The sequence below is a fragment of the Saccopteryx bilineata genome, chromosome 7, assembly GCF_036850765.1.
Source record: "Saccopteryx bilineata isolate mSacBil1 chromosome 7, mSacBil1_pri_phased_curated, whole genome shotgun sequence".
In the NCBI taxonomy this organism is placed as follows: Eukaryota; Metazoa; Chordata; class Mammalia; order Chiroptera; family Emballonuridae; genus Saccopteryx; species Saccopteryx bilineata.
Window position 1 is genome coordinate 106,502,607 of NC_089496.1, and position 26,448 is coordinate 106,529,054.

Consider the following 26,448-nt stretch of genomic DNA (forward strand, 5'->3'; position numbering starts at 1 on the left):
CTCAGAGGCGGGGAAAGCCAGTATCTCTGGACTGCCCCATCTGGTAAAATGTTCAGTTAGGAACCGAAGTTGTTCTCTGGCACTTGAGATCTCTCATCAGTATGTTTTCTTACTTATTTTGCCCATGAAATCAGTATGCATTCAGCATCGAAGTAGGAAAGAGAAATTCAACGAAGAAGAGAAAACACTCATAATTTCGCTCCTGAAAGATAATTACGGCGAGCCCCTTGGCACATGTCCCTCCATGTTGCTTGGTGCTCGTGGCTCTGTCGCTCTTCTCTGTGTGTGTTTGTACCTGCACGTGCACGCATACACACACACATCAATGCACACGTGCACATAGACTCTGGTTCGTGCTGCCAAATTTTAAAACCTAGTTTTAGTTCATAGTGGATACATTTACCTCTAGATTCGTGGAGATCTAATGTTTTTGTTTGTTTGTTTGTTTTTTTAGCTATGGAGAGAGAGAGATAGATAGACAAGGACAGATAGACAGGAAGGGAGAGAGATAAGAAGCATCAGCTCATAGTTGTAGCACCTTAGTTGTTCATTGATTGCTTTCTCATATGTGCCTTGAGCAGGGGGCTCCAGCCGAGCCAGTGACCCCTTACTCAAGCCAGTGACCTTGGGCTCAAGCCAGCGACCTTGAAGCCATGTCTGTGTTCAAGCAGGCAACCTCGAGGATTTGAACCTGGGTCCTTAGCATCCCAGGTCAGCACATTATCCACTACACCAGGGATCAGGAACCTTTTTGGCTGAGAAAGCCATGAATGCCACATATTTTAAAATGTAATTCTGTGAGAGCCATACAATGACCCATGCACATTACGCATTATCCAATAAAAATTTGGTGTTGTCCCGGAGGACAGCTGTGATTGGCTCCAGCCACCCGCAACCATGAACATAAGTGGTAGGAAATGAATGGATTGTAATACATGAGAATGTTTTATATTCTTAACATTTTTTTTTATTAAAGATTTATCTGCGAGCCAGATGCAGCCATCAAAAGAGCCACATCTGGCTCGCGAGCCATAGGTTCCCGACCCCTGCCCTATACCATCGCCTGGTCCGGCTCTAATTAAAAAAACGACAGCTGCTAATGAGTCTGACTGGCTGTGCCTCACTTTGATTCACTGTCCCCTCCTGCTGGACATCGCGGTTGTCCGGTTTTTCCTTTGTTTTGCTGTTATGATCACAGCTGTGATCAGCATCGTTGCTCACATGCTTCATCTCCTTAGAAGAAATTCTTGGAAGCAGAATGTCTGTGTCAAATGGGAAGAAGTCTTTATGGCTTGCAGCGAGTGCTGCCAGGACTCCCAGGTGATGTTTTCCCACTCAAGTTTTATGACTTGGGACAGTCGGTATTGCCTGTAGGTTAGGATTCTCCAAATTGGGAGCCAACAGATTCATCTAGAGTCCCTGCCGCCCTCACCCCTGCCACCCTCACCCCTGCCTGCATTTCATCTCGCCCAGAGTTCTCGCTGACTCCTCGGGGCGCAGTCAGAGGGCTGCAGGGTCAGGTTCTCGGGGATCCGGGATGGTGGGCGGGGACCGCGGAGGGAGATGGAAATAAGTATCAGAAGATCCGGGGGAACAGCAGCGAAGTGTGGGCACATGCATGTGCTGGTCCAACGTGCGCTACTCTAATCATGTTTAGAACATAGTTTTGGGAAATTCACCTGGGGCCTCCCCACCTCTCATTCCAGCTCTTTGTGACTGATAGAAGCCTTGGGCTGATTCTTCAGCCAACAGTCAGGTCCCAGTACCTGGCATGGCCTTGTGATCCGATTCCTGCCCATCCTCCCGTTCCGAGTCTTCTTAATGTCATTCAGTCTGGCCACAGAGACCTCTTTGCATTTCTCCAGAATGCCAAACTCCTTCCTGATTCGGGGCTTTCAGAGATGTGGCTCCCTGTGCCAGAGGGCACACTCCCTTATTCTTCCTCTTCACGTGCTGAGACAGAGCCTCGTGTGGTGGTTAAGAATGTGGCTGCTGAAGTCAGGCTTGGGCCTGTGTCCTCGTTCTGCCTCTTATCAGCTGTGCAACTTGGGACAAGTTATTCAGCCTCTCTGTGCCTTACTTTGCACATCTGTAAAGTAGGGTAATGATAGTAACCCACCTCACAGGGTTGTTGTGAGTGTTAAATATGGAGATATTTGTGAGCAGGTGGATTAGCAGTTCCTGGCACACGGCGCGTGTCAGGAAACACTTTCCACGCTGAGTCGGCCGCCCGACCTCTGCTTCCAACTGTTCAGGGAAGTTTTCCCTGGCCTGACTCTGAGCCGGCCCTCTTAGTTCAAGTTCTCATAGCCGTCCATACCTGTCCCTAGTCATTACTACAGTTGTCCCTAAATAAGCACTATTTTAAAGATTGTTTGACTCCTCCTGGCTCCGTGAGGTCAGAGTCCGCCTTCCCTGTTCCCAGGAGAGAGCTGGTGTCCAGTCATTGCCTGCTCGAGGAATGGAAACAGCTGTCCCTGAATGTTTAGCCAGGTTTGTCGGAAAGAATGGAGCTCACAGCCTTCCCTCCCGATGAATGAACACAACATAACCGATCAGCAAAGGGGTTTCCTGCAGGGCGAGCTGGTGGGTGTGACCAGCGACAGGATCCAGTGACTGGTGTCTCTGCAAACTTTCAAAGGCATCTTACTCTTGGAGGTTTTTATAGTGCAGACATTCTCAACCAGTAAAAGACCCAGGGTTGTTTTTTCCCCCCTCTAACTTATTGTTGATCAAAACTTTAAAAAACACAACTACATCTGGAGAGTTACTAGAAAAGAAAGCAAATGCAAAGCCAGGATGTCTTGACCTTGACACTGTTGACCTTTTGGGCAGGGCGATTTTTGGTCGTGGGGCTGCCCTGTGCACTGAGGGAGCTTCAGCTTCCGTGGCCCCCACCCACTAGGTGCCAGTAGCACCTTTCCTGCCGGTTGTAATGACCAGAAAACTATGTCCAGACATTGTCCAATGTCCATGTAGGCAAAAATCACCCCTGGTTGAAAACACTGAGCAAAACCCACAGAGCATAAACCCTGATTGTAGTATTAGATTCGGCAGATACAGAATTGCTCTATCAAATTGCTCTACAGCTTCCTAAACTCGTCCTCCAGGCTCCTGGGCAGGCTCGTCACGGAGTGGTGACAGGCCCTCCTGGACCAGCACCAGACCCTTCGTTTATAGAACGGGAAACCGAGGCCCTGCTTCGGGTCCAGATAAAACGTGCTGTTCAAACACACTCAGAACTTCAGAGAACGTTTCTGAGCCTTGGTGTTTCCTTCTCCTCTCCCTAGTTCACCTGTAGTGCGTGATGTTGTCCAGCTAGCGGCCCGGGAAGACCTAGAACTCCCACTCCTAGCTGCATCTTCCCACCGTGGCGATGTCATTGGCCAGAACTCCACGGATCTGACAGCCCAGAGGTACGGTGGGGGCTGGACATGGGGCTGGTGGTGGGAGCCCCGGCCCAAACCCTGCGGCTGCCCCTCCCCTCCTGGCAGGCAGGGGTCTGTATGCCCCCAGTGCAGGGCTGGGGCCTCAGGAGTGGTCTGAAGAGGCACCAGGAAGCCCACCCCCCCACAAAGGCTGTCTTAGAGATTTGTTCCCTGTGGTCTTCAGGAACCTGTATTTATAGCAGAAGGCCTTTGAGAGAGATAGCATGCTATTTATACCTTTCCAGGGGAATGACTTTGTTGGCTGCCTTCTGGCCTCCTGGGGTGCTCGCTGGGCAGCGGGCTGTTCCCTTTGTCTTGAGTGGTGGTCAGAGGAGAGGAGCCAGCAGCCCAGCAGGGTGGGGGAGGAAGGGCAGGGACTGGGTCCTCGGGCCTTTGCTCAGTAATAGGGCTTGGGCCGGGGCTGGCTTCTCCTCTCTAATCTCCTGCCCATCTGCCCTTCCTCGCCCTGGACTTCACGCCCCAGGAGTCCCCAGACCGTCCTGGTTCCCACGTGCCTCGAGCATAGCCCCCTGCAGGCCCTACCCCTCTGTCTGCCTGAAGACCCGGTGCTTATTGTGTGTTTGAATCAGGCTTGCTTGGAATCAGCCTCAGGACTGGGCTCAGATGTGTACGTGCGCGCGCGCGCGCACACACACACACACACACACACCCCTCTCTCTGTCTCTCTTATCTCTGGCTATCTATCTATCTACATGCATACCTACCTACACACTTTAGTTCTTATTCATGTCAGTAAACAGTTGCTTTCTGCCAGGTATTTCCTGGCAGTGGGGAAATGCCAGGACTAGAACAGATGTGTCCCTTCCCTCCCAGAGCCCAAAGCCCGGCGCCCGGCCTCCAGGAAGCCTCCTCCCTGAGCTGAGAGAGCCGCCTCTGTCTGACCTCCTGCAGCCGCCTGACCCTTGTGTCACTGCCCTTCCCAGATAGCCACACTTTCCGTCTGTTCCCGGGGAGAACCTGGGTCTTTGCAACCACAGCACGGAGCCTGGCCTGCCTGTGGGGCATGTTGGTGGACTTGAACTGGATTAGCCAGGAGGGGTGGGCGGGCCTCCTTCTTCACCTGCCAGGGTGCTGCTCCCACCCCTAGCTGCCACGCTCAGGGTGCAGGTGGTCAACTACAGACAGGCAGGGACAGCATCGAGAGGCCTCTTCCTACACCATGGGGAGGCTTCCCTGGTACAAGAGAAATATGAGGTGATACAGCAGGAGGCTCCAGGCCAGAAACAGATATTTTAAGACAGCTCAACATTGCCTGACCAGGTGGTGGCACAGTGGATAGAGCATCGGACTGGGATGCAGAGGACCTAGGTTCGAGACCCTGAGGTCGCCAGCTTGAGCCCAAGGTTACTGGCTTGAACCAGGGGTCACTTGGTCTGCTGTAGCCCCCGGGTCAAGGTACATATGAGAAAGCAATCGATGAACAACTAAGGAGCCGCAACAAAGAATTGATGCTTCTCATCTCTCTCCCTTCCTGTCTGTCTGTCCCTATCTGTCCCTCTCTCTGTCTTTCTCTATCTCTGTCACACACGCAAAAAAAGACAGCTCAACATTGACGTAGAATTCTGAATATTTCTTTTAACAAGTGGAGTCAACCATAGTTTTTACTTAGGTAGGAGTCTAACTTTGTAAAAGAGGAATCCTAGGTGGGGACAAGGCCCTTAGCAGGAGCAAGGAGCGCGCAGAAGGTTCCAGTGAGAAGTCAGGCACGCCCCTCCACACCTCCCCTCCTCACCTCCCCTCCTCCCCATCCCCCACCGTTAGCGTTAGTGAGGTCTTGGGACAGCTGGCTGCAGCTGGCGGGGCACAGCCTCCCATAGTGAAGCCTGGGGAGGGGATTGGGACGATGCTCATCTGAGGTCCCCATTTTGCAATCGGGGGACAGGGGCAGGAGAAGCTCTCTGAGCACAGGACACAGGACGACTTGGCTGGGTGGTTGTCAGGAGGACTAAGTCCAGGAGGTGGCGTTACTGGTGCCTCTAAATCCCCCTCCCAGACGTAAGACCATGTAGTGTACTTTGAAGGGGTTGTCCCAGGATGGTGTCTGCTCTTAAAGCTCCTGTTGACAGCACTGTCTGTGCTCCAGGCCCCACACTGAATGCCTCTCCTGGTGCCTGGGGAGGTGGGGGTTCTGCTATGACACAACTTTACAGATGAGCAGATTGTCGCTCAGAAACATGACCGTGCTCAAGGGCACGCAGCTCGTAAGGGGCAGAGCTGGGATTTGAAGCAGGTCCGATTGGCTGCCAAGCCTGGGTCTGGGTGTCTCCAGCGGCTGAGAGAGCCAGGGTTCCTCATTCCACCACACCATGGGAGGCTGCCAACATCACTGACCTCTCTCGAGACCAAGGAAGACATTGAATAAAGAAGTCGTGTCATCTTTGACCATGACCAAGGTGACCACAGGACGTAGGAAGGAACCGGTGACTAAGTACAGATTTTATCGGGGCTGAGAACATGGCCAGCTTTCTGGCTCTGTTTCCCAGTAGAAGGATTCAGGTAGATTTCTGTGCTGACCGAGTGGTGTGGGTGCCATGCTGGGTGTTAATGAATCGTTGTCTGGAGTTGTGTTGTCTTGATTTTACGAGAAATTGGTGGGAAAGAGGCAGTTCTCCTAGGAGCAGGGATTGGTCTGGTTTTGGTCACCAATGTCTCTGCAAAATACAGTCAGTCCTCATTCTACACAGATTCCGTATCTGTGAACTTACCTACTCATTAAGATTTATTTAGGCCCTGGCCGATTGGCTCAGTGGTAGAGCATCGGCCTGGCGTGCAGAAGTCCCGGGTTCGATTCCCGGCCAGGACACACAGAAGAAGCGCCCATCTGCTTCTCCACCCCTCCCCCTCTCCTTCCTCTCTGTCTCTCTCTTCCCCTCCCGCAGCCGAGGCTCCATTGGAGCAAAGATGGCCCGGGCGCTGGGGATGGCTCCTTGGCCTCTGCCCCAGGCGCTAGAGTGGCTCTGGTCGCGGCAGAGCAACGCCCCGGAGGAGCAGAGCATCGCCCCCTGGTGGGCAGAGCATCGCCCCCTGGTGGGCGTGCTGGGTGGATCCCGGTCGGGCGCATGCGGGAGTCTGTCTGACTGTCTCTCCCCGTTTCCAGCTTCAGAAAAATACAGAAAAAATAAAAAAAATAAAAAAAAAATAAAAAGATTTATTTGTGACTCCATGGTCAGTTCATGGGCATGTGCAGTACAGCAGAAAATTTGAGTCTGACCTGTGTGGTCCCAGCTGAGACGGAGCAAGGCAACACTCTCTCTGGGGTTTTCTGCATTCAAACTGTGAGCAAGTTCTTTCAAGGTAATATTGAGAGCCATGTTGCTTAAGTAATTTTGTGAGTTTTGTTGATGACTTTGCTATTTAGAATGGGCCCCAAGCACAATGCTGAAGTGCTGTCTAGTGTTTCTAAGCACGAGAAGGCTGTGATGTACCTGGTGGGGAAAATACCTTTGTTAGGTATGCTTTGTTCGGGAGTGAGTCATCGTGATGTTGGCCGTGAATTCGGTGCTAGTGAATCAGCGTTATATACAGTTGCCCTGTCTTGTCCTTGGTTTTGCTTTCCACGGTTTCTGGTGCCTGTGGTCAACTGTGGCCCAAAAATATTAAGTGGAAAATTCCAGAAGTGAACAATTCGTAAGTTCAAGATGGCCCTGGATGTGAATCCTCCCTTCGTCCAATGTCTCCATGCTGTTTAGGCTTCCTGCCCATTCGTCGCTTAGTAACCATCTTGGTGATCAGCTCAACCGTTGTGGTTTCTCCGTGCTTGTGTTCAAGTCACCCCTATTTTACTTAATGCTTGCCCCAAAGCACAAGAGTAGTGATGCTGGCAATTTGGATTTGCCGAAGAAAAGCAGTAAAGTGTATGTATGTCTAAGAAGAAAAACATGCTGTTGATAGAGTTCGGTATTATCTGTGGTTTCATGGATGGGGGTGGGGGATGCTGTATTAAATAAGGCGTCTTTAAACAGAAATACACCTAAAGCAAGGTATGCATTGATTGACAAAACTGGTGACCAGAGGCTTGCAGGAACTTAGCCCTTTATGTCCTCTAGGAACCAGAGTTCAGTATTTGCTAATTCAGTGTCTGTGCTGAATCTGTAGAACTCCTGCCAATGATGACCATCAGCTGTACTTACCCTTGCCGATCTGTGGGGGTAAGCAGGGCGTTGTGGGTGTGCAGTGGTGGCCTTTTAAACCTCAGCGTGGCCCTACTCCCCATCTTACCTGTTTTAGTCCAGTTGTGCTCACAGCCAGGGTAGCTTATAAATAGCAGAAGTTTATTGCTCACAGTTCTCAAAGCTGGAAGTCTATGATCAAGGTGCTGGGGGTGGGGGTGTGTGTGATGGGGTGGGGGGGTCAGGCAAGGGCCCACACCACTCTTGTGGGTTAGACTTCTCTCTGTGACCTCACATGGCAGTAGGGGCTGGCGAGCTCTGGAGGGTCTCGTTTACAAGGGCACTAATTCCATTCACGAGGGCTCTACCCTCATGACCTAATCACCTCCCAAAGGGCCCACCTCCTAATACCATCACCTTGGAGGTTATGATTCTAACTTGTGAGTTTTGGGGGCAGGGACACAAACATTCAGACCATAGCACTGCCCAGGGGTCTCCCTCCACTTCCTGTTTAGAGCAGGGTCTGGAGAGGTGGGGGGTGGGTGAGGGGTGGAGGGTGTGTGAGACAGAGAGATAGGAGGGGAAGAAAACCAGGCGGAGAGGAGGCAGCAACAGTCCTCTCCTGAGGTCTGCCTCCCTGCAGAGGCAGGCTTGGTACTTTAAAAAATTAAATTGCAATTAAAAATTTTAAAGTGTTTTCTAAAAAAAAATATATATATATTTTTAAAAAGTGGGCTGCAGCATTTGCTTTAAGCCACAGGAGAGAAACACAGAGCAGACCTCTCTCCTCTGCCCCTCTCACCTGCGGATTCTCTGGGGCTGTGCCCTTCCCTGCTAAGAGCTCTTCCTTCCGAATAGGAAGGGAGAGAGAGACGGCACCCCCATCTTGGAGGGAGGCAGTTCTCAGTGCAGGGGTCCCCAAACTACGGCCCACAGGCCGCATGCGGCCCCCTGAGGCCATTTATCCGGCCCCCGCCACACTTTCGGAAGGGGCACCTCTTTTATTGGTGGTCAGTGAGAGGAGCACATTGACCATATCATTAGCCAAAAAGCAGGTCCATAGTTCCCATTGAAATACTGGTCAGTTTGTTGATTTAAATTTACTTGTTCTTTATTTTAAATATTGTATTTGTTCCTGTTTTGTTTTTTTACTTTAAAATAAGATATGTGCAGTGTGCATAGGGATTTGTTCATAGTATTTTTTATAGTCCGGTCCTCCAACGATCTGAGGGACAATGAACTGGCCCCCTGTGTAAAAAGTTTGGGGACCCCTGTCTCAGACTAAAGGAAAGGGATTTTGACCACCCCTTCTCGTTTTTAAAACCCTGGAGGACATCAAGACGTGCCCCCACCCCAGGGAAGAGCCCTGAGCCCACTTGAAGTGGGTGAGCTTCCCCCGTGCCTTTGGCATCCCTGGCTGGTGCAGCAAGCTGAGCCCAGACCTTTAAGAACGTTCTACCAATGGCTGGATTGCCCATGAGCACTTGTACTTTTCACTGTTCAATATTGTCTGAAAAAGTTTTTTTGTTAAAGCGGCAGAACCGTTTTCCAAATGAAACCTGCCAGCTGTGTCACCGTGTATTCAACAGTGGGACGGGCTCTCCGGTTCCCTCCGGACCCTCCTCTGCTTTTCCCACCGTCGGGAATCCAAACAGAGGGGGTCTCTTTGGACCTGGAGGACTCCCATGGACACAGCCAGAAAGCTACTGCCCTGACTCATGTCCATGGACGGCAGACTTTAGCAAACAGCACAGTAACTCGGTTACAGCGGCTCAGAGGGCTGCCTCCTTCCCAGAGTGTCTGTCGGCTCAGAAGGCCTGGGGACTCTGCATCTCTCACCGTTCCCAGGCGACACTGCTGCTGCTGGGAGGTCCCATCCCAGGAACCGCTGGGTAAGGCAGTCTGGGCCAGATGCGTTTCTCCTCACCAGTCGGGCTGTCAACAGCTCCTCAGGACCGGGACACTGGTCCCAGCAGCTGCCTTCGGGCCACCGAGCCAGGAGCGCGGGTAGCTCCTCCTCCTCGCCAGAGAGCTTCAGAGGTTTTCAAAGTGGAAACCACAGGGACTGCGTACTGACTTCCAGCTTCTGTTTCTCCTCTCGGTCCAGGTCACGTGGTTCGCTCTGGTGTCATCTTCTGCCCAGCAGGTTTCTCCATCTTCCTGCTGTGGGCATGCGTGCTTAGTGGGTTCAACTCCCTTGCGGAGGCTAGCTGAGCCTTCACTTGAGCAGACACCTATTAAAAACATGACTAAATGGCCATTAAAAACATGCTAAAAGCATGATAAAATGGAGGTTGATTTTCTTAATTTAGAAAAATGACCGCCGAGAACTCTTCTCCAAATAACAGGATACCTTTGTACCACTTAAAAGGTACACGTTGATGAAATGGATTTATGTCACCAGGACCCAGCGTGCTGCATAAGTTGGGTTGCACTGACACATGTGTTCAGATCCTTTGAGTTTCCTGTGTCCAGCTGGCGATTGTCCAGTACTGACCGTTTCATAGGGCTTGCGCTAACACAGGGTTTTGTTCTTTTCTTTTTCCTACGCTTCGTGAATGGCCTTATCTGTGTAGGTAGATTTTGACTTTCTGAATAAATAATTGAGAGCTTGTCAGTCTGAGATCAGGTTCCTCGGGCATCTGCCTGCCCACGTCTGCACCCCTGTCCGCAGGGCCCATCTGGGCGCACAGGGAGTCTTGCCACCTGGGAAGAGGACCCAGGGAAGTGCCAGTGAGGGGGTGGGAGTTATTCATCTGACCCGAATCAGAGCCTCTTGTAAAGTTGGAGATGGCGTTTATGACTGTTCCCTTCGTTAATATTATCCTTCCTAATTAAATTTCACTTGAGCCAAGCTGAAAAGTAATTTCTATCTTCTGAGCCCAGACTGCGCCCTGTGAAGGGAGACAGGGCAAGAGCTTGCTGGGAAGGGACGGCCAGGCTAGTTCAGGGTTCACTGTGCGGAGCCACCCACAGATGGGCTTCTGAGGGTCAGCGTATCTGGGGGCTGTTCATGTGGACTCACGTGGGCTGAGGTTCCTGTGCTGGTTTATCTCGCCAGCCACTCAAAATGGCTCTGTGTGTGTCCGCCTTGGAGTTTCCAGCCAATTTGCAAGCCTCTCTGGGCACCTTCTGACGTTGGCTCTGTGGCTGTCTCACACCCACACCGTGTCTGGGAGGCGCAGGCCATATCTGCTGTCCCTAGACTCATTGAATCAAACCCCAGGCCTCCGTCGGCTGACTGTCTGGCGCCCCGATCGACCAAGCTCAGCTCTCCAAACCGGCACTTTCAAAGCACGTTCCTTTCTGCAGCCGACAGCGCACTCTCCGTCTGAGCTGGCTCTGGCCTCCGCGCTTCCCCCATGACGTGATCGTGTGCGCTTGGGGATTTCGAGAAGGAAAAAACCAAGAGGCCTGTGAGGGAGGCCGTTGTGCTAATACCCTTCCAGATGGTGATGCGGCGTGGGAGATAAGCCTGTCGCCCATCTGGCCCGACAGGACGTGATATGCTCGCCCTGTATCTTGGGGGCCCTTATCACCCTTCTCTGACAGCCAGGGTCACTTTGGTGTTTGTCCTTGGACAGGGCTTAATGTGGTAACTCTAGCCAATCTCTGAAATGAAATTTGCCGTCAGTTCAGTGCGGGGACCTGCCAAGAAGGACTCAAATCTCTGAACAGGGAATCAGAAGGCAGCAGTTGCTGACAGGAGCTCACTGCGGCGGGCTGGTCTGGTCTGCCCGTGGGGACTGAATGCAAGCCCTGAAGGGACATTCCCCGAGGCTCTCGGCCCCGTGTGGGTGCACACTGCACCCGAACAGTCAGTAGGACCCGCTGTTTGTGAGGACCTTGGCGAGGTGCAGGATCAGGGGTGGTATGCTCTGACCCATTGGTGGCGTTCCCCCCGGGGATCTGTGTTGAGAAGGATTCTGAGGTCCCCTCCCGCTGGGCCCAGCCCGCAGGAATGCTTTGATCAATAAGACATGTCTGTCTGCAAGAAGTGTGGTGGTTTGTGTGCCTCCTTTGTCAACTCTCTTCTGAAAAAGAAAAAAAAAATTTTTTTAAAGCCTTAAATTCTTTCCTTTATCTTCTAAAAATATAGATGCTCTGTGCGAATCGGAATTGTTTGGGTTTTTTTATTGTTGTTGTTATTCCAATAAGGTGTGGAAAACATTGATTAACTCCTTAAATGGGAAGAGGGGTCTAGACGTTTACACGGAGAGTCACCCTGCACCCTGCCCCTGGCCCACTGCCCAGAGGGGGAGGTCCAGGGAAGGAAAGTAAATGCCCTGCAGGGGTCAAAGGTCTCAGTGCCCTTCCTGCCTCCCTGTGGGGTTTGTGGTTCCCCGAGGGTAGAAGTGGGTGCTGGGCATTGGAGGGGGCCCAGCTCCCTCCCTGAAGGTAATGTCTTTATCTTTTTTTTTTTTTTTGTATTTTTCTGAAGCTGGAAACGGGAGAGACAGTCAGACAGACTCCCGCATGCGCCCGACCGGATCTACCCGGCACGCCCACCAGGGGGCGATGCTCTGCCCACCAGGGGGTGATGCTCTGCCCCTCCAGGGCGTCGCTCTGTTGCGACCAGAGCCACTCTAGCACCTGAGGCAGAGGCCAAGGAGCCATCCCCAGCGCCCAGGCCATCTTTGCTCCAATGGGGCCTCGGCTGCGGGAGGGGAAGAGAGAGACAGAGAGGAAGGAGAGGGGGAGGGGTGGAGAAGCAGATGGGCGCTTCTCCTGTGTGCCCTGGCCAGGAATCGAACCCACGCCAGGCCGATGCTCTACCACTGAGCCAACCGGCCAGGGCCAAGAAGGTAATGTCTTTAAAACGAGTCACAGCCACTCGCTCACTTGTGGGAGACTTGAGTGGGGACAAAAGTTGTCAGAGAGAAGTTCAGTTGTCCTCACTTGCTTTTCATCTCTGCTCTGGTGATGTTGCCCTCGGGCAGCTCAGGGGTCTTAGAGGGAACCAATGGAAGTTCTTCCTCGGGGTCTAGAACCAGATCTGGCCTCCTGGGCTGCAGCCCAGGCTGTTGCCTGGGGCTCTGTGCTTGGTGCCATCTTAAAGTTCTTAACGCTTTCTGCAGGGGGCAGGGTGTTTTCACTTGCGTTCATTTACACCCCATTTTGCCTGCAGATTATGTTGCTGGTCCCGCTTCAGAGGGTTGGGATTCCAAAAAGATAGGACAGTTGGTGGCCTGTTTGGGAAGCCAGGGCTCGATGGAAAGGGGCCGTCACATCATGGACAAGAGTGTGGTGGTTGGGGGGGGGGAGGAAGGGGGAGGGGGAGAGGCACAAAGAAAACTAGATAGAAGGTGACGGAGGACAATCTGACTTTGGGTGATGGGTATGCAACATAATTGAATGACAAGATAACCTGGACATGTTTTCTTTGAATATATGTACCCTGATTTATTGATGTCACCCCATTAAAATTAATTAAAAAAGAAAGGGGCCGTCACGTACCGAGGACTTTTCCTATGCCGGGCTCTGTGCAGGGTGGGGGGTGGGGGGTGGGTGGGGGCGCTGCTGAAGAGACTGTGAGGGTGGAGGCTCCAACAGGAGAAAGGGACACGTTAGCATAAAACAGGGTGCTCAGAGGTGGAGCCCAGCCTGGCAGTGCAGGGTGGGCATGGTTACTCTCACTGGGTGGGGGCTTCCTTATCTGGGTGCACCTCAGGATGATTATGAGGTGGGGTTCTGAGAGGTAGGTGGGCATTCAGGGCAGGGCTGCTTGAGCAAACACACAGAGGTGAGGAACTGCCAGGAGCCTCAGGGGATGGGCTTGGGGGGTTCGAGCAGGCGGAGGAGGGAGGGGACAAACCCAGGAGGGGACAGAGGTGGGTTGCAGAAGCCTGGAGTCTGGGGGGTTTTTCCTGCCTCCTGAAGGTGGGGGGTGGGGGTGTTTGGCAAGGAAAGGACCTGGTCAGAGCTCGAGTTGGGTCATTCTGGTGTCTGTGGGGGCAGATGTGCAAGAACGGAGGGGGAGGCAGGAGTCAGGCCCTGACCAGCCAAGGTGGCCAGGACAGAGAAGGTTCTGGAATGAGAAGGGGTGACTCAGCAGGAAGAGGAGGTGATGAGGGGCCACTAGGGTGAGGAAACCAAGCAGAAGAGTCGAGGACAGTCCTGACTTTTGGTGCCAGGACCAGGCTGGCTGGTGGTGCTCCTAACCTAGCTGGCGGAATTCAGGGGAGGAGGAGGGCTGGGAGGGTCCAGGGGTCCAGCTGGGGCTGGGACTGGTCTGGGGGTGGGGGTGTCCGTGAATCGGAGCTTCGGCAGTGAGTCACTGAGCGCTTCCCTGTTAGGGCCTGACCTTCCCTGGCCAACAGGCTGGAGGCCAGGCGGGAGGGGCGGTGCCATTCTTAAAAGAGCCATTGAGTCATTTGTTTGGTGCCTTTGGCAGATGGGAGCAGGCCAGCGGGGGTCGGGCCAGCAGAGGGATGGCAGGGGCCAGCACCATGCTCTCCAGTCTGGGTGAGGCTGCCCAGATCAGCGGAGCCCCGGGGCATTGCCTGGGGTGGGGGACAGCCTGCAGCATGGGGACACCCTCATCAGTGCCAGGTGATTGTCACCTGCATCACTTTGCAGAGTTGGCCTGGCTCAGAGACCTCAGATCTAAGGCAGTCTCCCCACTGCTTCATCTGGGTTTTCAGAGACAGACATCTGTCCTCGCATGTTGATGGGGTCCCTTTCCCGTGACAGAATGGCAAAAGAGCCCACCTTTCCTCCCTTTGCATTAAATCGACTGGAGTTGTCATGGGGTGTGCCGAGGAAGGGGTGTGGCCAGTGTGACTTCTTTGGGAAGCTAATTGTTAGACCAGAAGTTTGGGTCTGTAAGTGGCCTATTTACTGCTTATGAATATGAATACATGTAGGCTTTCCACAAACTATAGAAATGATCCCTGAAAGTGTAGGCTTTCAAATGATGAAAATGGCTCGTGAAGAGCTTAAAAGCCCCCAATAGTTTGCAGTATTTATTTGAGTCATTTCCTTTACAAAATATATTATTTTAGCCACTGTCCGAGTTGTTACAAGTAACAGTCTGAACAAGCCAGGCATCTCTTCACCTGTAAACCCACTTTGCACTTTTGCTGGGGTCTGGCCAAGCACTCGTCATTTCACTCAGGGTCATGGCTCTCTGCTTTTCTCCCCGTGGGTTCCAGCCCTGCGTCTGCTCCCGACACTTGGCTTGGTCATAGCCACGTGGGACTCCACGGCTCTCCTATGTAAAGCACCTGGTGCTGTACATAGAGGACTGGACACCAACACAGGCCCCCTGGGACAGGACACCCATTGAGGACGAGCTACCACTGCTTTTGTATCTGCTGGCCCGTGATGTCCAAGCTGAGGCATGGGATCTGAGGAATTGCGGGCCTGGCGGGGGCAGCGGGTCGCAAGCCTGGGAGGCTGTGTTGTGGGTGCAGAGGGAGGCCTGGCCCCTTGGAGCAGAGCAGTGGAGGGGAAGGATGGTGGATGTGGGGGTTGAGGCAGAAGCAGGGCCTTGCAAGACCTGCTAAGCTGTGTCGGGATTTGGGGCAGGACTGAGCATTCTTTCAGGCGGTGGGTGCGGGGTACCCTTGGCAGCTGTCCTCCGGGCCAGGAAGGCAGCCAGCCTTGTAGGTGGAGTTGGAGGCGGTGGAACTTGGCAGGACACTCTTGACCCAGAAACCCGAGCGTCTTGCTGTTCTGCAGTCTGGGGGCTTCCTGAAGGTGCTCACCCTGGGAGGGGAGGAATGCGTCTCCGCCCCCAGGGCTGTGGAGCCTCCAGCCCCGGCTTTGACCTCAGGCTGGATTTCAGGCTCTCAGTGCTGAGTCATATAATTCCCGCTGGGCCCCTTCAGCCCTGCCAGCTCCCCTGTGGACAGTAGTGTGGACATCTGGAGAGAGTCTGTGGGCCAGCCCACCCTGAAAACGGCTCCCCAGCTCTGGTCTGGGGCGGGTATTGGCAAAATCACAGCTGTTGTGAGCTCCATGCCTGTGACTTTTGGCTTCTGAGGGTGTGTTTGCAGGTGGCCGTCCTTCCCACCTTCTGTCCCACCAAGTGGTCTCCCTACACACTCCAGGCCTTGCCCTGGCTGTCCAGCAGGGGGCACTCACCCACTGAACGAGGGACATCACTCTGCTATAGAAATCCTCCACCAGGGAGAAGGTTCCTCGGTTACCTATCAGCCTTTTTGCCTTGACTTTTCTTAAGCCGCGGATTTGCGGGGCAAGTCATAGGGAGTTGACGGAGTTGTACTTTAGTCCCCAACTCACAGTTTCATTCCATTTAAAAGATTAGAAATGATCGTGCAAAAGCCCCTCCCCAAAACAAATCAAGCAAGACGGCTCACAGAGAGTGTCCTGAATAGCCAAACTGCTTCCCTCAAAGAAACCTCAGAGGAATTCCTGGCCCAGCCTGGGGGTGCCACACTGCAGGCTGTGCCTCCATGGTGTCTGCCCCGGGGCCTGGGAACTGGGGGGGGGGGGAGCCCGGGGACGCAGTATGCTGGGTCTTTAAATAGCTCGTTCCTTGTGGGTAATGGGTGGGTTGGGTGTGGGGGCCCTGATGAATGTGCCATTAATGAGCTGAGTGTCATTGGGAATAATTCTCCCTTTGTGTCCTCAGTGCCTCCCCAGCCGTTACCCATGCTGGTCTCCCTTCCACGGCCCCAGAACACGCGTCTTTGCCTCCCGCCTCTGCTGGTGATGGAGTAGAAGCTTCCAGTCCATCCTGCCAGGGTCTGGCCAAGGACTTGAGCAGGTATTGTATTAATACAAAGCTCTCTGCCTCCAAAGCTGCTGGCCCTGGTGGTCTCCACCCCCAGGCCTTGGGATGAGCTGAATTTGCGGCAGTGCCAGCTAGGTGTTGACAGTTTGGACCCGTGATGCTGTCCGTGTCTGTGATCATCTGGGCTGGAGCTGATCTGAAGTTTTCCCTTACTAGCAAGTTCTCCGGGTGACAATGTGAGGATGCCCTGGTGGGCAAGCGTGTGGTCAGGGTGCCACAGAGAAAAGGTGTGTGTGTGTAAATATATATGCAGAGAGAGAGTGATTTTAAGGAGTTGGCTCGTGCAGATGTGGAGACTAGCAAGTCTAATCCCGCAGGGCTGCCTACAGGCTGCAGACCCAGGAGGAGTCGGTATGGCAGTTGAGTCTGAAGGCTGTCCGCTGCTCACAGAGTTCCCTCTTCCTTGGGGACCTCCGTCTTTTTCCCTTAAGTCATCCACTGATTGGGTGCGGCCCACCCACACGATGGGCCTTCTTGGGCAGCATTTTGTTGGGGAGAGCTAATTCACCTGGATGGGTCGCGAAGGGAAAGCCTGTGGTCTGAGAGAGCCCCTGCTCGCTGGGGAGGCGCAGAGGCGCTGGAACTAAGCCCAGGGAGAGGGTGAGACCCTGGGGGGTGGGGGACGGGGCAGAGCGTTCGATGGCCAGCTGTCAAAGCAGAATGTCCAGAAGTAACAGAGGAACTGGGGAAGAAGAAGGTCACGTGGTGCAGATGTGGTCCTAGAATGCGCAGTGATGGTGAGGTGGGGATGGCGTTCGCCGGGAGCTCCTCTTACCTGGACAGCATTCTGTGGGGCGTAAGCTCCTTCTCCCCGTGATCTCCTGAGGACTCCCTGCAGCTGTTGGGGTTACTCACCTGTAGTCCCTCAGTTTCTCAGTGGCAGAGCGGGAACTTCATTCTCTCTCCGCCCCCCTACGTGGTTCCAATGTAGTGCCTTGTCCACTATGGCCCCTGGCCTGGGGCCGAGGGAGGAAAGAGATGGGGGCCCTGCTTTCTGGTGGCGAGACAGTCCGGGCAGTGTGGGGACAGGAGCACTCGTGGGTGTTTGGGGAGATACGCTTGGTTCTCTTTGGACATATAGCATGTGCTTAATAAATAAACATTAAAGAAATAAATAAAATTATTCTTAAATATATATTTTTTAATTTTAGTGAGAGGAGCAGAGGCAGATAGATAAACTCCCTCTTAAATATTCTGCCCTTTAGTTTAACATACATCCCCATGTAATACCCACTTTTAGGTATTAACCCATGAAAAATTAAAATATATATCCACCTAGAAACCTGTATGCCTAATAGCAGCTATATTCATATATGGAAACAACCAGATGTTAATCAAGCGGAGAATAAATAAACGAAGTATGGTATATCTATCCATCCTAGAGAATACTGCTGAGCCGTAGGAAGGAGCAGACCACAGAGTCGAGCAGCTGGATAGATGAGCCTGAAATGCGTTGCGCTAAGTGAAAAGGGCCAGACTCAGAAATTTACATCCTCTATGATGCCACTTATGTGATCTTGTGGAAAAGACAAAAAAACCAGTAAGGAATAGAAAATATACCAGTGGTTGCCAGGGGGGGAATTTTTTTTTTTGTATTAATAGATTTCTCAGAATAGTTTTAGATTTACCCAAAAATTGAGACGAGAGTGTAAAGAGTTCCTATTTACCCCCAGCCCGGTTTCCCTGTTCTTCACTTCTTAACACTGTGAATGCATTTGGCACAATGAATGAACTTTGATCCATTATTATTCATTAAAGTCAATAGTTTATTCGGATTTCCTTATTTTTCCCCTAATGGTTCCTTTCCCGTTCCCGGACCCTATCCAGGACACCACATTGCATTTAGTTGTCATGTCCCCTGGCTGGGACTGTTTCTCCCACTTTCCTTGCTTTTGATAGACCCGAAGGAGGGCTGGTTGGTTGGGTATTTCTCAGAATGTCCCTCAGCTAGGATTTGTCTGGTGTCTTTCGCCTGGTCAGTCAGGAGTCAGGGGATTAGGGAGGAAGACCACAGAGATTAAAGTGACATTTTCATCACCTGATGTCAAGGGTACACACTGTCAGCATGGCTTGTGGCTGTCGACGCTGACCTTGGTTGCTTGGCTGAAGGTCGTGTTCATCAGGGTTCTCCCTGTCGAGGCACTCTTGTTCCCCCCTTTTCCATGCTCCCCTCTTTGGAAGGGAGTCCCCAGGCCCAGCCCCCGCCCCCGAGTAGTGGGGACTTGTGCTCCCCAGGAGATTTGTCCTCTCCCCCATTTATTTACTTATTCAATCATTTATGTCAGTGTGGGCTCATGGGTATCTATCTCTTTTGTGCTTTGAAATATAATCCTATGCTACTTTATGTTGTTGCTCAAATTGCTCCAGCTTTGGTCACTGGGCCATTGATTTCATCTAGGGCTTTAAGTGTCTAGAATCCAGGACAAAGATATGATCAGATTTGCATTTTGTTTTTTTTTTTATTTACTGATATTACAGAGACAGGAGAGGGAGGAAGCTAGAAGCATCAACTCAGAGTTGCTTCACTTTAGCTGTTCATTGCTTGCTTGTCGTATGTGCCTTGGACTGGACCAGCCCACGGTTTCGAACCAGTGACCTCAGCAATCCAGATCGATGCTCTTTCCACGGTGTCACCACGGGCCAGGTGATCAGACTTGCATTATTAAAGGATGTCTGTGGCTGCCTGGCAAGGCAGGAGTGGTATCAGCACTAACCAGGGTCCCCTTGCCCTGAGGCTCTGTGGCCTGTCCCAGCTGTTAGGGACAGGTCAGGGACAAAGATGGCTGTGCATCTATTGCTTTAGGTCCACCCTCCACTGCCCCTCCCAACTTCACTTTCTCCATGGCCTGGATCCGGGGAGCCAAGTGAATCTCGTCTTTGTGGGGTTCCCTGGAGGTTTTCAAAGCAGGTTTCAAAAATGCGCAGAGAACAACTTTGTTTTGCTGAAATGGAAGTCACTGTCACCAAGCTGGGCCGAGTCTGAGGCCTCACGATCTGGAGACACATCCTCTGTTCGTTTCCATCTCCTGCCACGCTTCTGTCATTGGAGTCACATGCCTTGTGTGTATTTCCACCGTGCACACGCAACTGTAGCCCACCCACCCCCACCGTATCTGGGGCTTTGCAGGGAAGTGAGACCGGGTGTCTTGACAGAGAAAGCCGGGGGCAACATCTCATTATGGATTGACAGATGTTCTGTTTTAGAAAACGTGCTGCTGACTTCCTGCCGCCTCCTCCCTCCTGCTTCTAATGCATGTCGTGGAAATGACTCCAGCCCACAGTTCCAGTGCAAATGGCTTTTCTCCTGGAGTTTCCCCACCCCGTGCCCTCCCCCATGCCCGCTGGTGACCGTTAGCCTTGGGGAGAACAGATGTGACTGAGAGAGGCTGTGGGGAGCAGAGAGATCTTCCTTTCTCTGCTTCCCAGCCCTGCCCGAAGCAGAGATCGTCCTGGGAGGGTCCCTGCCCACTGCAGTGAGTGGCCGGCTTCCCACAGACCTTCCCTTCCTTCCGCACGGCCCCTCTGGCCTCCACGCCTTCCCACCCCGGCTTGCGGGAGCCGTCCTGCTGGACAGCATCGTGCAGGGATTAATTGAGCTCTAAGAGGCTGAAGCCAGGCAGGGGACCTGATGATGCAGAGTTTCCAGGAACGCAGGCCGGCTGAGAGCTCTCCCTCAGGCCCCAGCAGCCGCAGCTGACCACGAGATTTGGGATCCTAGGAGGAGGGGGCGGGGCTGTGGCAAAGAGCCTGCTCTGTTAGCCCACGGCCCCCCGGTGGGGCATGAACCTGGGCGAACAACATCCCTGCTCCGAGCTGGCTTCCCACTCTGCCCGCGGGGACTGCTGTCTCTCAGGGGTGGGTAACTGGGAAACCTGGCCGAGGGCTGCCTGGACAGACCCAGGAAAGCTGAGACAGAAGAGAAGCAGTCAAGTTTCTGCTGGGAGGAAGCTGGGCCATGGTGCTGATGCAGGAGGCCAGGGGACACACCCCAGAGAAGTGTGTCCTGGCTGCAGCGTGGGGGGCGGGGTGCAGACAGGTGCCGTGGCTCCACAGGGGCTCTGGCGGGTGTCCCCAGCTCCTGCTGTCGTGGCAGCCCCAAATTCCCCCATCGCTCTGTCAACGCTTTCCGGATGCAGGAGCCTTCCCCGGGCAGGAAAAAGAGTGCAGGGACCTTCTCTCTGCCCCTCCAAGGGGGGAGCCCTTTCACCCACCCCTTGAAAAATGCCACACAGCCTTGCACCCAGAGCCCACTCACTGGCTGCCCCCGGCTCAGTGGGTAACACTGTATGTAGCTGGGGCCGGACTGTCCTTTCTGTTTCAGTGAGGTTGCTGATGCGACCCTGTCTTGTTCCTCATCTACAGAAACCCCGCTTCATTGCAGGCTCTCTCCCGCCTGGAAGAGCCGCTTCCCACAGGGCAGAGGGGGCCGCGTGTCACCATCCGGGCCCGACCAGCAGGGGCCATCGACAGGGTCTCCCACTCCTGGTCAGTCTCATGAACAGGCGCTGGCCGCCTAGCCTCCCAGTGCCTGCAGGACGGGCGTGCCTGGATGCTCCGCCTTGCTGGCTCCGGTGGGCGCAGCACGAGCAGAGGGAGGCTGCCCCTTCTCTCCGGAGGAGCCCAGCAGCAGGTGGGCTCTGTGGCCGGGGTGGAGCAGCTGTGGACCAGGGGGGACCCACGATCCAGCCGTGCAGCAGCAGGAGATGGGCGGCCAGGCAGGGCTGCTGGGGCTCTGCTTATGATCCCATTTGGATGCAGAGTCCCCGGACCCCCTCGAGCAGCCTTGCAGGGGGTCCGGCCTGAAGTGGGGTTCAGTGCGGAGCTTTGTGGAGCCGGCAAGGGCGAGGCTGACAGTGCCGGGCACAGCTCCCAGGGCGTGGGGGGGGGGGGGTCCCAGGCAGCAGAGGCCGGGAGCCCGCCCGCCATTCCCAGAGGCCGCTTTAGAATTTTAGATTTTGTACTTTAAGGAGGCCGCTTTTCTTCCAAAGCAAGTGTGTACCTTTGAGCCCTTGGGCCCAGCTGAAGGGGCAGAAAGTGGGGGTGCCGGGAGCAGGTGGAGAAAGAGCCCTCATAACTGAGGAACGGATGGGGACAGAGACGGGGCCCAAGGAGAGGGGCTTCCGGTCAGAACGTGCCCCGTGCGGGGCCTCTCCCTGCCCGGGGTTTCTGCTCTCTGTTGTGAGGTTGTGAGTCAGTTTCTATTTTGCCTGCTGAGCTCAGGGTGAAGTCACAGGGCTGCCGCTGTCAGCAGCAGGAAGCGAGGGGTGCTCGGAGTCCAGGCGGATCATGTGACGCGGCCTTCTGCTCTGTGTTCGTCTGTCCATCTGTTTGTCCATTCAGCCACCTGTCCATGTGCTCAGCAGACACGACCTGGGTGGGCTCTGTGCCATGTCCCGTGTGTGAGGTGGGGCAGGGGAAGGAACAGAAAGTGGGAGAGAATTGCCCCCGGCCTGTTTATGAATTGTGTGACTTTGGTCAAGTGACTTGACCACGCTGAGCCTTCATTTACCCCCCTGGTAAATAAGGCTGCTGGGTGATTGGAGGCAACTGCCAGGTGTGGGTGAGGTGCTTGAAGACTGGAGCCCAGTGCTTGTTAAGCAGGAGGCATTTAGTCGATGTTGGTGCCTCCTAATGGCCAGCAGTGCCAAGGGAGCTGGGAGGACGGAGGCAGAGATGGCCGTTCTGGAAATAGACCCAGCGTGACACCACACGGTAGACTTTCCGGCAGAGCTGAGGACAGAAGACCAGGAGGAGAGTGTGCCTAGCTCTGCCTCGACTAGTTGGGGGGCTTCCTGGGGGAGGCACGTTTCCACTGGGTTTTCCAGCATGAGCAGGAGTTGGTGGAGGGTGAAGAAGGCAAAGGTCCTTCAGGGAGGGAGGGGCTGAAGGGGCCCAGCAGATTGAGACAGCAGGTGGGAAGAGAGGCCCGGAGGGACTGGAGGGAGGACCTGGGCCATCCTGGGCAGAGCGGTGGGGCTGCTGGCCCGAGTGGCTGGGGATTGTCAGGTCTGGTCAGGCCTGAGGCCGGGCCGGGGCGTTTGCTGGCACCCACACAGGGAAGGAAAGCTCTCTCCTCCTTTTTAGCAGGAGTGGGTCAGGGCCCAGTTCAGTTTTCGGGAGTATCTCTTGTGGCCGACGGGAGAGTGAGTGGAGAGGAAGGCCCAGGCTGAGGGCCACTGGAGGCCATTAGCATGGTCCCAGTGTGAGGTGATGGTGGCCTGAACCAGGGCGGTGGCTGTGGGGACAGAGGAAGTCGGAGTCTGTCCTTCTGGCCTTCATTCATTTGCTCATCCATTCGCTCATGAACGTTTGCTGAGTTTGGCTCTGGGCAGTCTTGAAACTGTGCCGGAGGGTACTGTGGTGACCCCCACAGATGTGGGCCACACTCCTCTGAGGGGACGCTGCAGGGTGGCTGTTTCCGGGCTGGGCTGTGGTTCTGGGCAGGGGCACCAGTGGTTCCATCTCCTGGGCCATGCTGGGGCAGCGGCATGTCCCCGGGCTGAGCGGCCACCGTCCTGCAGAAATGCCCACGTCAGGCAGGAACCTGCCTTCTCTTTCTGGACTAATAGCTTACATTAAAGATGTAGATTAAATATACAGACGCCATGCACTTATGCTGCAGAGACTTTTATAAGTCACCAGCCTCTGAGCTGTTAGGGAACCTGGTGATGTCGCACACACGTTTTCATAAAGTCAGCAGATGAGGCATGAATTGGGTCAGTCTGTCATCACAGAGAGACTGTCTTCACGTGGACAAATTAATTCCTAAAAATCAGAGTATTTAGGGAAAAATCCCTTTTCCTCAGACACCGTTGTAAGCTAATTGCATCCAGTGAGGTGCAGGCAAGGTGCAGAGGGAATACACAGACAGGGCCCCTGGGGCGGTTATGAAAAGAGGGAAATATTTTTAGGGCTTGGTAGTGCACAAGTGCATGCATGCACACACACACTCACACACATTCACTCACTCTTCCCTCACCTTATGCTAATTACGCCATCAGTAGATGCTCACAGATGCTATTCCTGGCCCAACCGGTCTGGATTTCTGTTCCATCCGGAGCCTTGAGTCAGCAGTTCTGGTCCTTGGCTTCTGGTGTTCACTCCTCCGCTCACAAGTGGGGCAGACCAGTGTCAGGCTCATGTGCCCCTGCCAGTTAAGCATGGAAAGTGATTGACTGCAGACAGGCCGACACCCCGGCCTGCCTACGCCAATAGGCTGCTGCTCCCAGGGACCCACTCTCTCTGCCTATGAAGGAGGAAGGACCCGGAGGTTTGGAGCTTGGAGAGGTGTTTACTTGCATTTTCATCTTGGAAGCATTTCCACCCTGCACAGCCTCTGGGGCCACCGGGGTGGCGGGGACCCTCTTCTGCTACAGAGGGGCGGGACCTACATTCCTCAACCTGTTTTTCCAGAAAGGAGCTCCTCAGTTCCGCAGTTCATTTAGGCAGCTGGGAGAGCTCATCTCTCTTTACACCTGAATATTTTCCTTCAATGGCCTCTTATCCCTCCTACAGAGTTGCCTCTAAAACCAGTCAGCTTAAACTCTGGAGGAACTGAGCGGATTAACACATCAACATTCAAACCAAATACAACATTTAAGCCCTTCTCACAAGGACCGAAAGGTTGCGATAGTACTTACGGAATTTTCTGTTCTTCTTGGAAATACCGTAGTTCCCCAAGAAGAAGGATGAATCAATAGCCCTGGTGATGCTTCTGAGCCCAAACAGAGAAGCTGTCACCTGGCTGGTCCGGGGGTTCTCTCTCCCCAGTTTGGAATGAAACTTGACTTTATTTAGGTCTAAGGACGAGCTTGAACTTTGGAGGTTAGAGCTTTACTTGGCCACATGTCTACTCTTGGGGGCCACCCTGTTTGGTTTCTCCTGTGCTCTTCAACCCCATTTATACAAGTAGTTACAGGAAGGGATCTGGATTGTGGGAAGAAAATTGTTACCTGAGAAAGGCCACTTACAATGAGTTCACTTAATGAATCAAAATTTTATGGTGATAGTGGGGGGGGGATGTTGAACTGAAACATAACCTTGGAAAAAAAATTAGGAGGAGGATTTGCTTTTATAGTTAACAAACTGTAGATGTTAATGATAACCATATGTTAATGCTTCGAATGAGCAAAGAATTCTGGCTGTATTTTTTCTGCCAGAATTTCAGGGTTGCGTGTTCTCCACCTCGCGTTTGGCTCTCGCTGACCAAGCAGAGTCACTTTTTCATGGACGCCTCAGGGCGTAAAACAGTTTTCTGAAGGGCTTCTCTCATTCTTTGCTGTTCACAGTCCTGGCTTCCAGGCCACCTTCCTCCTCATCCTGGTAAATTTCTCTTCCTCCATTTCTCCGATTGGCACTTCTCACTGGGCTTCGGGTGGCATTTGAGTCGTATCCCGGGATCAATTCCATTAACTCCTAGGTTTATGGTCTTCTTCTAGGTTTATGGTTTGCAGTTGGTGGCGTTGTATGTCTGCCCCAATCATCCACAGGAGACAGCTGGCAAGGACTGGTGAAGCCAGGAGGAGGGCTTGGGGAAGGCCGGGGTCTGCGGGCGGTGGCTTTGTTGGGGGAACACCTTCCTAATGCTGACCTCGCTTCCCCTGGGTCGCCGTGCTTACTGTGGGGAACACGGATGATGGGAGCCTCTCTGCAGGATGGGGCAACTAGAAACATGTCCTCTGGAAGTGCCGTTGTTTTCCGTGTCATATACTGCTCACAAAAATGAGGGGATATTTCAACATGAATATGAAGCGATTAAAAAAAAGAAGCATTTGATTTATTTTTTTATTAAACAAGAACATCAGAAAAGCAAACGACACGTCGAAGAAAGTTGTTCGATCATGCAGATGAGATGCAAAGCCAACTTCTATTTATATTTCATCGGCGCAAACGCACTAGACACAAGGCTGAAAGCACTGGAGCATCCACACGTCCCGGGTCCCCTCATTTCTGTGAGCAGTGTGTATTATTGATCGCTGGGGGAGCTGCAGAGCGCAGCTGCCGACATGCCCGCTGGAGCGGCCACGGGAGACTCGGCGTTGCGCTGGCGGAAGGATATTGTTGAAGACATCGTCCACTGCCTACCTCTTCTCCTGGTGGGAGAGACATATGTTGAGATATCAGCCCCTCCCCCAAGAAACTGCTCACCCGTCCAATGACTTTTTATTTTAAAATTATTATTATTTTTTTTATTTTTTAATCTGTTGGGTTTTCTGAATTGTGTAACGGATCACGATTGTTTCCCCTTTTGCTCTGGCTGGTGGGAAGTTTAGAGCCAGACCCGCAGCTGCTCCGAGGGCCTAGGTGGGTCTTTCTGGGCTGACCCCACCCCTCTGAGTTTTACCCACATTTTCCCCAGATCTCATCTTTGCTGTCTTGAATTGCACGCTTAAATCCTCTTTGAAATTAGGTAAGAGCTTATTTGTTGAAAAGTTATCTCAAGAGTATCGCCTACCATTCCCGCCTCAAAAGAAGGTGAGTTAATTTGGTAAAGAAAGAGGGATTTGGGGGATCTTATTTCTTGTTCATATGTGATGAGACCTCTCAACACTAATTTAGCTTTTTTCATACGCCCTGGGGTTTTAGAGTCCTCCCTCCCTCCCTTTCTCTCTCCCTCCCTTCTTTTAGGAATCAAAGATTTAAAATGTATCCTGAATTCTTCATTTTAAAATAAAAGTGAAGTCTTATCTCTCTTTACTGACTTCCTTTCTAGCTCATTTTGGGTTGGCTCCTTGGGTCTCAGTGAAATTCTCAGCCCTCAGCTTCTAGCATAACTTGAGTGGAAAGGATTTTTTTTTTTTTTTAGATTTAGGAGCTATCCCTGCTGGAAGGGAACTTTGAAAGGTCTCTTGTAAACATGGGGAAGGCAGGGAGGGAAACAGTAATCCATCAGCCCTTTTTGAAGGAGAGACCCAGAGAACCTTCTGGAAAAGACGGTGTATTCTTTGAGCTTAAACTTCAGCCCAAGAAAAACACTGAGGTTCCCAAGGGTGGCGCCCCTGAGATTGAACGCTGGAGCATGAGATCAGCAGAACGCCCGTGGCCCTGGAAACGACCCCCCCCCCCCATCATACTTTTCTCCGTTCCTCCTGAGACTGAGAACTCACCAGGACCTGTCTCGTGTTCTCTG

General features: G+C 53.0%; 1 protein-coding gene across 23 annotated transcripts in view; it reads left to right on the forward strand.

Annotated features, from left to right (window-relative positions):
- TACC2 (transforming acidic coiled-coil containing protein 2) overlaps window positions 1–26,448 on the forward strand; it is a 203,378-nt gene that overhangs the window by 96,431 nt on the left and 80,499 nt on the right. For 19 of the 23 annotated variants that reach the window (XM_066239459.1, XM_066239467.1, XM_066239458.1 and 16 more), the window contains 2 exons: window positions 3,291–3,416; window positions 16,158–16,292. The exons of 1 other annotated variant lie outside the window; for it this stretch is intronic. In XM_066239459.1, coding sequence (XP_066095556.1) covers window positions 3,291–3,416; window positions 16,158–16,292 — 261 coding nt within the window. The remainder of the gene's footprint in view (window positions 1–3,290; window positions 3,417–16,157; window positions 16,293–26,448) is intronic. 3 more of the 23 variants (XM_066239475.1, XM_066239477.1, XM_066239480.1) reach the window with 1 other exon arrangement.